Source organism: Oncorhynchus mykiss, chromosome 27 (assembly GCF_013265735.2).
Source record: "Oncorhynchus mykiss isolate Arlee chromosome 27, USDA_OmykA_1.1, whole genome shotgun sequence".
NCBI classification, from domain to species: Eukaryota; Metazoa; Chordata; class Actinopteri; order Salmoniformes; family Salmonidae; genus Oncorhynchus; species Oncorhynchus mykiss.
The window spans coordinates 24,089,895-24,105,041 of NC_048591.1; the positions used below are offsets into that span (position 1 = coordinate 24,089,895).

The following is a 15,147-nucleotide window of genomic DNA, read 5'->3' on the forward strand; positions in this document are numbered from 1 at the left end:
CACATCAGGAGCTATCCCAGCCTGGGTACCATGATGTCTCTGCGTTAGCTGCTATAGCCCTGTCACTTTGTTTACCTATTTGTTTGATAATGTTCACACAACAAAATATTTATTTCACGGTATAACAATGTCATAGGCCTCCAGTTTGGTTTGTGGTTTTTGATGTGTGTTCTGTGTTTTCTCTGGTGTCCAGAGCCCCTGAAGGCAGTGGTCAGCCCACGAAAGGTGAAGGGCAGCGTGGGGAGTAAGGTGTCCTTGCATTGCAGTGTCAGTGGCTCGGATGAGTACGAGCTGTCGTGGTACCGTAACGGAGAGATCATCTACCCCGGCAACAGCGTGCGGATCACAGGCATCAGCAGGGAGAACCTGATCATGGAGGGCATGGCCAAGAGCGACGGAGGGGCCTACCAATGTTTCGCCAGGAAGAACAAAATGTCCGCTCAGGATTTTGTTCCGGTCATCTTGGAGGGTGAGATACAGTAGTGGTTTCTTATAAAGATCAATGTTGCTATGGCAGTTATTGGATATATTTATGATGTTGTAACAAGACAGTGGTTAGAATATATTACCATGTGTTTTTTTTCCATGTGTACTGTACCGCTTGGCAGTTGACTGTAGCATGAGCGTTCACGGTTTTATGTTGTGTGCAGGGGCGCAACTTTTGTGTTAAAAGTGGGGGGGAGGCCTCCCGGGTGGTGCAGTGGCGAAGGGTGCTGTACAGCTGCGCCAGCTGTGCCACCAGAGACTCTGGGTTCACGCCCAGGCTCTGTCGTAACCGGCTGCGACCGGGAGGTCCGTGGGGCGACGCACAATTGGCCTAGCGTCATCCGGGTTAGGGAGGGTTTGGCCGGTATGGAAATCCTTGTCTCATCGCGCACCAGCGACTCCTGTGGTGGGCCGGGCGCAGTGCGCGCCAACCAAGGTTGCCAGGTGCACAGTGTTTCCTCCGACACATTGGTGCGGCTGGCTTCCGGGTTGGATGGCGCTGTGTTAAGAAGCAGTTCAGCTTGGTTGGGTTGTGTATCGGAGGACGTATGACTTTCAACCTTCGTCTCTCCCAAGCCCGTACGGGAGTTGTAGCGATGAGACAAGATAGTAGCTACTAAACAAATGGATACCACAAAATTGGGGAGAAAAAGGGGTTAAACATTTTCTTTTTTTAAAATAAAAAAAAGAAGTGTTGGGGGGACATAATTATTATTATTTTTTTATCCAGTCAGATAAACAGAGCCTACCTGACCACTCTGAGGTGTCTGCATAGTCCTAAAGCACACCATTGCCTTGTTTTGTGTCACATTCAAATGATAAAACTGTTTTGTCTCCATGTATGTTTAGTAGCACCAGCAGTGACTTAGCACAAAGGGATTTTGGCCCTGGATCGATGCAGGGCCTGTGTTAATGCGTTGCGTTGTGCTGCTGCAGAGCAGCCAGTGTCATTAGGGCTACTATCCCAGTCAGCTTTAAACTGCTTACCTGAGCCTGGTTGCTTGGGCAACTGTCTCGCGTGGCCACAGAACTGTATAAGGAGGATATTGATCATCTATAATGATGTAGAACATATCAGGGTTAGCAGATAGCAACAGCAGGCCACTCTAAAATAAAGCTGTTTTTTATTTGGCCAAGACTGCCCCCAATAATGGCAGACAAAGAAAAAAGGTAGGTGTACAGGTTTGAGTGACAGATGAACGATATTCTATTGCTGCTTTTGTTCAGTCTTATTAACCATTACTCATGGTCTCCCTTTCTCTCCCCTTTCAGACGGCACTCCGAAGATTCTGTCCTCCTTCAGTGAGAAGGTGGTCAACCCCAACGAACCGGTCTTCCTGGTGTGTAACGTCAAAGGCACTCCCCCTCCCTCCTGCACCTGGAACCTGGACGACGACCCGGTCATCAAGGACAACCACCACCACCCCGGCCACTACGAGACTAACGAGGGCCACGTGGTCAGCCAGCTGAACATCACTCACACTAAGGAGGTGGACGGAGGGGTGTATCGCTGCACCTGCAGGAACTCGGCCGGGGCAGTCTACCACCAGGCTCGAATAAACGTAAGAGGTGCTTGTCAGATCAGCTCCTCCAAAACAACAAAAACATACACCTAACTCATGTTTGTTTGGTTTCCAAATTCAATGCCTGTTTCTTTTAGGTTTTTGTTGTATTCTCCCTCCTTTGTAAAGTGCCTACAGTTTCCTAACCTTTTTACTTTTTACTCATTTTCAGATTTATTTTGTCTTTCTTTCTTTCTTTCTCTTTGCTCCCTTTATTCCTCAGTTGCAGCTTTTGGACTCCATTGTTTAGTTTCCCCTAATTTCTTTCAGTGTTTTTTTTATCCCTGTGTGAATCTCTCATCACATCGTCCCTCTATGCTCTTAGTGTGATTGTGATACTCCAGGTCTTTTTCTTTTTCTATCCCAACACTGCTTGTAGTCACCCATATCTTGTTGGCCTGTTTGCATGTCAGTCCCTCATACTGTCAATAACAATGCAGTCACAACCACCCATGTTCTGTTAGTGTGTGTTTGTGTGTATTGTGTGTATGATCCATCCATAACATGTCTGTTCTATTGACTGTGTCTTATTTGTTGAACATAATACCTCTCTTCCTGTCTTTAATAGTAACCTGATCCTCTACACAGATCACTGTTGCTGAGATGATTCCCGTCAGCTGATTTGCACTGCTGTTCCATGTGTAGATGTTTGAACACAGTTGACCAATTTATTATTATTTTCTTTGTAGGCCTTACTGACAGGCAGGTTTTCAGTCCAGTGTGGTGTATCCTGTAGTTACAACTGTTGAGGTTAACTTTGTTTCTAGGCTGGTGGTGGTTTTATCTTTAGACTGCAAAAGGGAATATAGTTCTCGCTCTTTTGTTTCCTTAGTTAGTTTTTACTTATTATGTTGTGGCTGAATGTATAGATTATTTATTCAGACAAGACTATTAGTTTCAAGTGGCTCTTGAATTTGTAATTCAGTTAACTCATACAGTGAATATTGTCCACTAAAGTGTTCTGTCTTTCAGCTGTCAGCCAACACTACCTTGTCCTTGTCTAATATGGTCCTGATTTCACAGCCCTCTCTTCAGAGTCTACCATGAGGTCCTGTGGTAAAAACTAACACATTTGGGTGTGCTGTCAATACATACGGCTTGATGTTGCTGACTGTCATGTCACAATCCCCTCACCCATAAATGTGTTTATAGAGAGCTCTCTCTCCCTCTCTGTATTTTTAGGGGCTGCCAGCATCCGTCCAATGAAAAACATCACGGCCATCGCAGGGCGGGACGCGTACGTCCACTGTCGCGTTATTGGCTACCCATATTATTCCATCAAGTGGTATAAGAACTCCCACCTGCTCCCCTTCAACCACAGGCAGAGGGCCTTTGAGAACAACGGCACTCTGAAGCTGTCTAACGTGCAGGAGCTGGACCAGGGAGAGTACAATTGCAGGGTATTGGTCAAACCTCACCAAGAGACCAATCAGAGTGTCCATCTCAGTGTCAAAGGTAGGAAGAGCCTGTCTCCCTGACTCATGCACTGTGACAGTACACAGTAAACACATTAGCATACCACACTTGGGTAAGTAAGTGTAAAGGACGTCACACTGCTTGCTTAGCGAGTTCCTCTTCCTCTTGATTTGGCCCACACCTGGCGCAAACTCCTGACCTCTGCCATGCTAGCACACACGATCACCCTCCTGAAGTTTCTTACCAGTCGGCACCACATGAAAAGCTAGCTATTCATTGGCGCAAGTGAGGACACTGCAGGCCGAGGAGTAAGTTTCACACATCTCCATGTGATACATAAGCATTCTAAGAGGTATGAGAGTGTGGACAGTAGAACATGGCAAAGCTGTAGGCAGAGATAGGAAGTGACCTCGCAGGTCATACTCCCATTGGCCTTCACATCACATTGTGTAACATAAGCTACACTAACACATTCACCACTGCTACGACTGCACTGCTATGGGATGTGAGACTAAGCTAGGGTCCTTAGTATGACTGCACGTACAGTAGCGATTGAGTTTGATTACCAGAGGCCCAAGAATACGTAATGGTAACGTTAACAAGTGATTCCCCACGCCTCATATCCATGTCATGAAGGATGCAGCCACTGCTTAACTTAAGACATTTCCATAAGATGAGCCTGGGGGGCGGGGGAAAAGGGTGACCACATGATATAAAGCAACACTTCCCCGCTACAAGTACCTTAGTTCATTTGCTTTGCTCATGCTTCAAATTCTGAAAGCGGCTGGTGAGATCCCAGGAGTCCATTATCCCTACTTTGTTGTGAATTAAATCAGTGCGGAAGTGCTGCTTATTTTAATGTCATTTTAACTTGTTGATTCTCAAATACGGCTGACTTGCGAGATGGCTGGAGAGTCCCCTGAGAAGGTGCAACAGTGGACTTACTGAGGAGCATCTCACATCTAGGTCATTATCTAGTCTAGCATGAGGCCTGATTCTCCAATAATTTGTTTAACATGGTGGTTTTTCCCTACTTGAGGATCGTTAGGTTTTCTTTGATCTTCTCTTTCTAGACAGACATGGCATGAATCGCCAAAATACAGAATCACCCCTTCAACTGTTTCTGGAATAGTACACCTGTGCTTGGTACTGTTTGCTCTGACTCAGAGTACAGAATGTTCGGCTAGACAGGAGGAATGACTAAGGTGGAATTATGTGATGATTCACTCTCAGTCCTTTTGAGTTTAGAGTCTAAACAACGATTTCCAAGGACCAAAGGGATTGATAGAAGATTGAAGTATGACACACAGGAGATTGGACCGGTATAGTGTATTGTCTCTCAGCCTAATGTGGTTATGGTCATCTCTCCCCCTCTTCCCTTCCAGTTCCACCATACATCCAGCCCTTTGCATTCCAGCGGTTCTCCATTGGCCAGCGTGTCTTCATCCCCTGCGTGGTAATGTCAGGTGACCAGCCCCTGGACATCACATGGCAGAAGGACGGGCGGCCAATCCCTTCCAGTCTGGGGGTCACCATTGACAACATAGAGTTCACCAGCTCACTGCGGATCTCCAACCTGTCCCCAGACCACAACGGAAACTACACCTGCATTGCACGCAACGAGGCTGCAGCCGTTGAGCACCAGAGTCAGCTCATTGTCAGGGGTGAGAGGAGGCTAGCACATTGTTCCTCTGTCTCCGTCACTGCTTCTAGATGTATCTCTCTTAGGCTCCCTCCTCTCACTCCCTGACTCTCTCTGTTTCTGTTTGTTTCTCTGCTCCTCTCTCCGTTGCTTCGCATCTGTCTTTATATACTGTATATTTCTCTCCACTGCACTCTTTTTGTTAATCTTAATCTATCTCTCATACTATCTTTCTATCTCAGAAGTACTAGTAAGTCAGTCTGTGTGTGGTTCCCTCTGCTCCTCCAGTTCCTCCCCAGTTTGTGGTGCAGCCCACAGACCAGGATGGGATCTATGGCAAAACTGTGACACTAAACTGCTCTGCTGAGGGTTATCCACGCCCCACCCTCGTATGGAAACACTCCAAAGGTAAACATAGAAGTAAATCAGGCATCAGAAGACTGTCGGTAGCATTAATTCAATGGTTATACAAACGTATTAAAGGACATTGTTTAGGGATGTAACAGCAGCTGTTTTGGATAGAGTAACTGTAGTTGTAGTTGAACGCATATGGTTTCATCCACAGTCCATGTATGATGTGGTTCAACAACTGCAGGTGGCCACATACACTTTCACGGGTCACAGGTGTACAGCCACTGTGGGTTGTTTGGTGGGGGAGCTACCAGTGAGGTGGGAGAGAGCAGGTGAATAAAGTGGCACAGCACTTGACCAGGATAGCTGAAGAGGGTACCCAGGTGTTTGCTGCTCCGTCCATAACACGGGTGAAATCTTACCCCAATGGAGAGACGACAACTAATCCAACCAATGGTGTGGCATGTGGGGGCATTGTGAGGGGCATCAAAGGTGTGGGTCAGGGCCAGACTCAGCAGCCAGGCTTTGATGGGATTTGTTTTTTGACTTGGGCTCCCTGGGACCGAGAGGAGATTGGGTTTGATGTGAGAGAGACGCTCCTCAATATCTTAGACGCCCTGTCTGATTAATAACGCCTGACAGAACCTTGATCCTTCGCCACGGCGATGGCAAGTGAAGACTTGGCCGGCGCCTTTATCTGAGATGTACCTCTAATTTGTAAGTGCAAGTGTCTGTGTTGCTGTATATTATGGCACTGGAGATGCTTTTTATTTTCCCAGTCAGGTGTTAGCAGAGCAGAGCAGAGCAACAGAGAGATAGAAAAGTGAATAAGGAAAGGTCAGCTGGTATAATCATAACTGCTAGCTCTCTCTGGATATGCAAAATCCATCATCCAAGAGCACGTCTTTCTCTGTCTCTCGGTCTCTCTGTCTCTCTCTCTCTCTCTGTCTCTCTCTGTCACCCTCGGTTTCTCTCTCTGTGTGTCTCTTTCTTTCTCTCTCTCGCTCTCTTTCACTTTCTGTCTCTCTCTCTATCTCTCTCTCTTCTCGTTTACAAGGCAGCAGAGTGGGAATAGTACTGCCACTTGACCCTTCGCTAACCAGAAGCACTTGACTGCATTTTTAATTAAGGACCAAAACCCACAGCTCACTAAATGTCCTTATCTTTACACGCTAACTTTAGCGCATGCTGATATCTGGCCCAGTTCAGACAAATGTTTAATACTCTATGAGCGAGCCTGGATGTGTTGCTATTACTGTAACATAGGTAGACCACTTACAGCTCTGAGTGGGTTTCCATTCCCAAGCAGCTCATTGACCTGAACATTTTCAGCATTAGACATTTCCTACACTACACTAAGTCATTTTGACCTTTTTGAATGAGACTGTCCAACATTACCTCCAACAGAAACATGGATGATTATAGAAAATATACTTGTTCCCTGATATGTGAATAGTATAATGCTGTATGCTGGTATGCTGAAGTATACCTCACCACCAGAGAGATCTTTGAATACTATTTGACCTACAATAGCGTGTACATACTAATACTAATATTTGTGTTTCACCAAGACCAAGTCAATGCTTTGGGGGTTAGGTTGTATTTACCCATTAATATATGTACAATAAATTTTTCCTTCTTTGATGTGTAGATTTGTAAATGTACATGCCTACAAGTTCAGTGTTGTTCACATGAAAAATACCAAACATAGCTTACAGGCATCAAATCCTGAGAGTCAGTGGATAAATAAATCCTCACATGTAAAAACAAAGGAAAAGAAAAGTACTTTGCTGTGTAAAGGAAACTGCACAGCATTTCATTGGCTGATTCCTTGTTTCAAGGCCTCATTGCAGTCTTGTTGTTTTCTTCCTTTACAATCTGCTCTGGTGTTGAACATCTCTTTCATGATTACCCACTTTTAGTGGCTACATTCTCCACAGCAGCTGCTGAGGTTTAGGGGCAGCGTTAAGATGCATGTTTACTGTCCTTAAATCCCTTAAGCTTTGTCACTGAAGCGTTACACACTGTACAAGTTGAATAAGGATGCGCATCTGTCAATAGTCAGCACCCAAAACATGAGCTTTAAAAACAAAAACAGTAGTAGCTTTGGGTTTAAATTAGTTAGGGGAAATTGTAGAACACCACCCCCATGTGCTCTTAAGCTTACTTTGCTTATGCCATAAATACAATGGTTCCGATTAAGGATTAGAGGATATTGTAGACTTCTATATTCAAAATGTTTATAATGGTGATTTTTGAAAGGTGCTAAATGCATTTGAAATGTGTATCATCCATGACTCATGTCCCCGTCCCTCCTTGTCTCCACCCCAGGTAACGGGGTTCCCCAGTTCCAGCCCATCGCCCTGAACTCTGGCTCCCGTATCCAGCTGCTGGTCAATGGCTCTCTGCTAATCAAACACGTGCTAGAGGAGGACAGCGGCTACTACCTGTGTAAGGTCAGCAACGATGTGGGAGCTGACGTTAGCAAGTCCATGTACCTCACCGTCAAAAGTAAGACTCCAAAACTACTGTAACGTTTCTTTTTGACTTCTTTGTTAGACAAACTCTGTTTGGTATTGTTGGGTGAAGCATCAAATGACAAGTATGTATTTTTTATTATATTTATTTTTATTGAACCTTTATTTAACTGTATCATGTCTGTGAGTTTGGGTCAGAGGAAAGAAGGATAAGGGTAAAATGTTGACCCCACAGTATAGTCATTGGTACTTTGGCCATGGGGGGGTGGGGTGGTGTGACCGTGTGTTTTTTTGTTGAGCAGACTTATGTCCCCTCCATTACACGTTCAACTCTTCATTCAAGCAGAGTCTGCCATGTGGAAAAGAGAGGGAGAGAGCACAACACCACTACACCACTGTGCTCTCTCTTTATCTGGCCTGCTTTCTCTATCTCACTCTTTCACCCTCTCTTTCACCCTGTCTGTCTGTCTGTCTGTCTGTCTGTCTCTCTCTCTCTCTTTCAGTCTGTGTGTCTGTGTCTGTGTAAGATAATGATACTGTTGCCCTACTTGTACTACATTGCCTGCATCACATTTGTTATCTACTGTATGCCATCTCTCATGCCATCTCTCATGCCATCTCTCAATCTGTATTTCCCTGAAGTCACAGACATGTCTTGTACCACCCCATATGTTATCTACTGGTATCAGCCCTGTCCCTGGCTTCGTATTGATTTGTATTACAGTGTTCTCCTATAGCCTTGTAGACATCATGTGTGAATGACAAGAGGGAGAGGACCTGCCTTGCCAGGTCTATTTTAATCAGTACCAGCAGCAGCCAAATGTAACTAACTGTAGCATCACTAATCACTTTCTGGTTACAAAACCAACCTGAGACAGAACCAAGGCCTGGGCCATGGGCATCATTAACGTCAGTGGGACTTGGAGAGGAACTGGGATACAGTTCAGTGACATGAGATCACTCATTAGACACTGTGTCATTCCAAAGGTTTAGAACAATGGACCTTAGGGTTGCTCAGATGACCTATAGGCTACTGTAGTAACTGTACATTGAATTATCACACCGTTTAAACAGACACAGTCTGAGTGATGAGTCATGACATACTGAAAGAAGGACATGGTTTTGTATTGGAGTCCAGACAGTTTGTGGTGTCTCTCTCTCTGCTGTGTTGACTGGTGTGGCTGCAGCATGTGGAGTATGTTAATGACCTGGTCACCAGTCTCCTGGCACTGCCAGTCTGGCTTTGCTGCGTGGGGGAAGTATTCTCATTTGATGGTGCTCAGATGTGAGGAGAGCTTATTTTCTGTTGCTGTTCTTATCAAGCTGTTGCAGGAGCCCCCCTGCTAAGTCGCTCTCTCTGTCAGAGCCAAATGCAGCTCCCTCCTGGCATTGACTGCTACATAATAATGCAAACACACACACACACACACAAACACACATAGACAGACACACACATGCAAATATGGTCAGACACGTGTGCTCCTACAGTACACACAATGCCACATTTACACACTCACGTGCGCGCACACTATCTCTAACATGCATACATTCAGATTCACATAATGTAAATAAATACACCCTCTCACACACCCTCTCACACACATCAGTAACCATACATACACATGTACACATCATAAATTCACACAGACTTTTAGGTTCCATGCCTTTGTGTTTCATATACTTACTCTGATTGGTGTAAACAAGCATGAACAATCTATTTAGACAGAGTCTCTGATCATGGTGTGGCTAAGACACTGAGAAGATCAAATAAAATCAAATGTTATTTGTCACATGTGCTGAATACAACAGGTGTTCACCTTACAGTGAAGTGCTTACCTACAAACCTTTAACCAATAATGCCGTCTTAAGAAAATACACAAAAAAAAAGTAAGAGATAAGAATAGCAAATTAAAGAGCAGCAGTAAATAACAATAGCGGGGCTATATACATGGGGTACCGGTACAGAGTCAATGTGTGGGGGCACCTTTGTCGAGGTAATTGAGGTAATATGTACATGTAGGTAGAGTTATTAAAGTGACTATGCATAGATGATAACAGAGAGTAGCAACAGTGTTCCAGAGGGGGTGGGGGGAATGCAAATAGTCCGGGTAGCCATTTGATTAGCTGTTCAGGAGTCTTATGGCTTGGGGGTAGAAGCTATTTAGGAACCTCTTGGACCTAGACTTGGCGCTCCGGTACTGCTTGCCATGTGGTAGCAGAGAGAACAGTCTATGACTAGGGTGGATGGAGTCGATGACAATTTTTAGGGCTTTCCTCTGACACCAAACCAGGCAGTGATTCAACCCGTCAGGATCCTCTCGATGGTGCAGCTGTAAATCCTTTTGAGGATCTGAGGACCCATGCCAAATCTTTTCAGTCTCCTGAGGGGGAATAGGTTTTGTCGTGCCCTCTTCACGACTGTCTTGGTGTGCTTGGACAATATTAGTTTGTTGGTGATGTGGACGCCAAGGTACTTGAAGCTCTAAACCTGCTCCACTACAGCCCTGTTGATGAGAATGGGGACATGCTCGGTCCTCCTTTTCCTGTAGTCCACAATCATCCCCTTTGTCTTGATCAAGTTGAGGGAGAGGTTGTTGTCCTTGCACCACACGGTCAGGTCTCTGACCTCCTCCCTATAGGCTGTCTCATCGTTATCGGTGATCAGGCCTACCACTGTTGTGTCATCAGCAAACTTAATGAGGGTGTTGGAGTCGTGCATGGCCGTGCAGTCATGAGTGAACAGGGAGTACAGGAGGCTGAGCACGCACCCTTGAGGGGCCCCCGTGTTGAAGATCAATGTGGCGGATGTGTTGTTACCTACCCTTACCACCTGGGGGCGGCCCTGTCAGGAAGTCCAGGATCCAGTTGCAGAGGGAGGTGTTTAGTCCCAGGGTCCTTAGCTTAGTGATGAGCTTTGAGGGCACTATGATGTTGAACGCTGAGCTGTACTCAATGAATAGCATTCTCACATAGGTGTTCCTTTTGTCCAGGTGGGAAAGGGCAGTGTGGAGTGCAATAGAGATCGCATCATCTGTGGATCTGTTGGGGCGGTATGCAAATTGGAGTGGGTCTAGGGTTTCTGAGATAAGGGTGTTGATGTGAGCCGTGACCAGCCTTTCAAAGAATTTCATGGCTACAAACGTAGCCCACTACCATGGGTCGGTAGTCATTTAGGCAGGTTTCCTTAGTGTTCTTGGGCACAGGGACTATGTTGGTCTGCTTGAAACATGTTGGTATTACAGACTCAGGCAGGGAGAGGTTGAAAATGTCAGTGAAGACACTTGCCAGTTGGTCAGTGCATGCTCGAAGTACACGTCCTAGTAATCCGGCTGGCCCTGCGGCCTTGTGAATGACGAGCGTCAGACCCGGTGTAGTACGATTTGTTCTTAGTCCTGTATTGATGCTTTGCCTGTTTGATGGTTTGTCGGAGGGCATAGCAGGAATTGTTATAAGCTTCCGGGTTAGAGTCTCGCTTCTTGAAAGCGGCAACTCTACCCTTTAGCTCAGTGCGAATGTTGCCTGTAATCCATGGCTTCTGGTTGGGGTATGCACGTACATTCACTGTGGGGACGACGTCCTCGATGCACTTATTCTTAAAGCCAGTGACTTATGTGGTGTACTCCTCAATGCCATCGGAAGAATCCCAGAACATATTGCAGTCTGTGCTAGCATCTGCTTCATCTGACCACTTTTTTATAGACCGAGTCACTGGTGCTTCCTGTTTAAATGTTTTCTTGTAAGCAGGAATATAATTATGGTCAGATTTGCCAAATGGAGGGCGAGGGAGAGCTTTGTATGCGTCTCTATGTGTGGAGTAAAGGTGGTCTAGAATTTTTTTCCCTCTGGTTGCACATTTAACATGCTGATAGAAATGAGGTAAAACGGATTCAAATTTCCCTGCTTTAAAGTCCCCGGCCACTAGGAGCGCCGCCTCTGTTTGCTTATGGCGGTATACAGCTCATTGAGTGCAGTTCTAGTGACAGCATCAGTCTGTGGTGGTATGTAGGCAGCTACGAAAAATACAGATGAAAACTCTCTAGGTAGATAGTGTGGTCTGCAGCTTATCATGAGATACTCTACCTTAGGCAAGCAAAACCACAAGACTTCCTTAGATATTGTGCACCAGCTGTTGTTCACATACTGTATATGCATAGGCCCCCACCCCGTGTCTTACCAGAGGCTGCTGTTCTGTCCTGCCGATAGAGTGTATAACCCGTCAGCATTATGTTCTTAATGTCGTCGTCGTTCAAACACGACTCGGTAAAACAAAAGATATTACAGTTTTTAATGTCCCGTTGGTAGGATATACGTGCTTTCAGCTCGTCCCATTTATTTTCCAGCGATTGAACATTAGCTAGCAGGACGGAAGGCAAGGGCAGATTAGCCACTCGTCGCCTGATCCTCGCAAGGCACCCTGATCTTTTTCCACTAAATCTCTGTTTCCTCCAGCGAATCACGGGGATCTGGGCCTGGTCGGGTGTCTGTAGTAGTATATCCCTTCCGTCTGACTCATTAAAAAATAACTATTTGTCCATTTTGAGGTGAGCAATCACAGTTCTGATGTACAGAAGCTCTTTTCGGTCATAAGAGACGGTAGCAACACCATTATGTACAAAACAAGTAATGAACAATGCAAAAAAACTAACAAAATAGCATGGTTGGTTAAAAGCCGATAAGACGGCAGCCCTCCCCTCCGGCGCCATTGTTCACAGATGCAACAGACAGTGGCTGTATCCTAGCTAGCATGGCTACGATGCCCTGGCCTACTCCACCCAGTGTACTGTACTGTATGAGCTTGTCATAGTTAATGAGGCTAACATGGAAGTGCTTATGTAGCACTCTGTGTTTCCATCAGTACATTAGCTCACTGAAGGCCATGGTTGTCATGCAGTGGCTAGACCTGTGGTGACACTGACTCTCAGCCCTCCTAGAGACAATACATTTACACAGCCAATCAGCAATTGGCTGGGCCCAGGCACCATTACTTTTTTCACATTACCACACAGGTCATTGGTCAGCATACCATAAACAATAGCTAAGCAGTTGATTAATGCCTACTTATCACTGACAGACAGTTGGCTGTACACCGTAGCCAGGCCCAACATCAGCAATACAAAGTGTCTTCCTCTCCTCTCTACCTTCTTTTCCCGCAAGGTATTTGTCTCCTGTTGTCATCGCAGCGTTCTTTGGCAGTGTGGTGGTGAGTGAGTGTGAGAGAGTAATTGTGCAGGAGAACAGGGCATTAAAGTGGCTCCACCCAACCAGTCATCCTTGTACTGTATGGCCTGTGAGAAGAATGCTGGGCCGGCCTGAGGAGTGTGTGTGTCTGTATTGTAAATATGCGTGTGTGGGTGTATTGTAGGCTATGTGTGTGTGTGTGTGTGTGTGTGTGTGTGTGTGTGTGTGTGTGTGTGTGTGTGTGTGTGTGTGTGTTCGGGAGGTATTGCCCAGTGAGGCATTGCGTGGCGTGGTGGCCTACTTTCCCACGATGCCCGGCGAGGAGAGATGATGAAATGAGGGTTGAAGCGTATTATCCTCACACAGCACCGTCACCCCAGCCTCAGTCCCAGATCAGCCTCCACCATGACACTGAGACCAGCACGCCCCAGGACACACGATATCATTGGGAATGAACAGGGGGAGGAGGGGAGAGCAAGAGATTTGCTTTTAATGTATCAGTCTCAGTCTTTCATAGCCTACTGTAATTGTGTGTGTATGTGTGAGCTGGCTACGGTGTACTGTACTGTACTGTAGGTTAGGATGGAGGAGTTAGGTGGAGAGCTGCTCCTGACCACCAGATTCAGTAAGCCTTCAAAAGCTTCATCAGAAAGACACAGGGAGATTTAGGGCTGTATAGAAAGGGGCGTTACAGTAACACAAATTGTAAAGGGGACCTACTGTGAGCGTGTCTCTGTGTAGTGAGCTGTATAGATTCCCTACTTTATAGATTCCTGCTCGTTCTCTTCTATAGCCTACTCTCATTTCCTGTTTATTTTTACTCAAATCTCTCAAGACTATTTTAATTTAATGACGATCGACATCTTGGAGAGGGGAAATTCTGATTATCCAAAAATCCCAGAGTTGTGATGTCTTTGGGGCTTTTGTTAGTGGTATCCATCATGCTACTGGGGGGTTGGAAGCTATCATTACATGATGGTACAGCTGTACTCTTGTCACTCATCATAATATCACATTTCATGCCTTATAACCCCTGAACTGTGCACTCAGACTCAAGATGCTTTCTGTAAAAGTGTACTTATTCGCTTGAGTGGATTGAAAAGGAAGACCATTAGTGTTTCAGTATGCACTGCTGCCTGCCTGCCCTCCCTCTCCTAACTATCCTGTGTGTGTGTGTGTGCACATTTGTGCATGCATGTGTGTGTCACCGGCCGATGAAGCTCTTCAGTGAGTTTCTGCTTCATTTAAACCCATCAGTACTTAAATTAGAGAGAGACTAAGTAAGGGCACAGGGGAACAGCTATTTGCATGTGGTGTTCTACCTTATTTTCAGTCCCTCTCTTCTACAGAGAAGGGGTACAGATCAAAAAGATACAATGATTTTTCTCCTGCTGTGCAGATAATACATTTTCCTCAAAATGTGTACACCTTAGCCAACTGGAAATCCTACATTAAGATGTTTTCATTTTATTTGATATACCAATGTTTTTTGGATTTCCCTGGATTTCCTGAAATTAAACTCTATAATGTTCTGTTCATCATGCACAATTTCAAGACCGGCAGTTTTTGCAATTCAAACCTTTTAATAATGCTACTGGATGATTGTTTTCTTAGTCAGTTGTAGCCCATCTCCATCCAATATGGCAACCTCCCCCTCAGTCTCCCTCTGCCTAGTGACACATAGCCAGCCCTGACTGGGACCTGGGACTGGGACCTGGGACTGGGACCTGGGACAGGGACCTGACAGACAGATAGGAATAGAAACCTCCTCCCTCTCTGTCTCTCTCTCTCTCCCCTTCTCTCTTTCTCTCCCTACTGCGCTTTATTACCAGGCTCTGTAACATCGCTGGATATTAAAAAATATACATCAACGAAGCAATTATGGGCCATCAAAAAGAATACTGGTAGCCTGGGGGGCTACTGAGGGCTGTTTGGTGAATGTAGGCAGGAGAGAGGAGTCTAGCTGAGAGCAGCCTTTTGTTGTCCCCCAACCTTCTTTAACAAGTCTCAGGTTGTTGTGAGGATGGTTTAAGAT

The 15,147-nt window shown here is 45.6% G+C and overlaps 1 protein-coding gene across 4 annotated transcripts in view; it reads left to right on the forward strand.

The window, feature by feature from the left end:
- LOC110507829 (Down syndrome cell adhesion molecule homolog) overlaps nucleotides 1–15,147 on the forward strand; it is a 123,399-nt gene that overhangs the window by 89,497 nt on the left and 18,755 nt on the right. For all 4 annotated transcript variants that reach the window (XM_021588122.2, XM_021588123.2, XM_021588124.2 and 1 more), the window contains exons 6-11: nucleotides 194–469; nucleotides 1,759–2,055; nucleotides 3,231–3,503; nucleotides 4,850–5,128; nucleotides 5,395–5,514; nucleotides 7,789–7,968. In XM_021588122.2, the coding sequence (XP_021443797.1) occupies nucleotides 194–469; nucleotides 1,759–2,055; nucleotides 3,231–3,503; nucleotides 4,850–5,128; nucleotides 5,395–5,514; nucleotides 7,789–7,968 (1,425 nt within the window). The remainder of the gene's footprint in view (nucleotides 1–193; nucleotides 470–1,758; nucleotides 2,056–3,230; nucleotides 3,504–4,849; nucleotides 5,129–5,394; nucleotides 5,515–7,788; nucleotides 7,969–15,147) is intronic.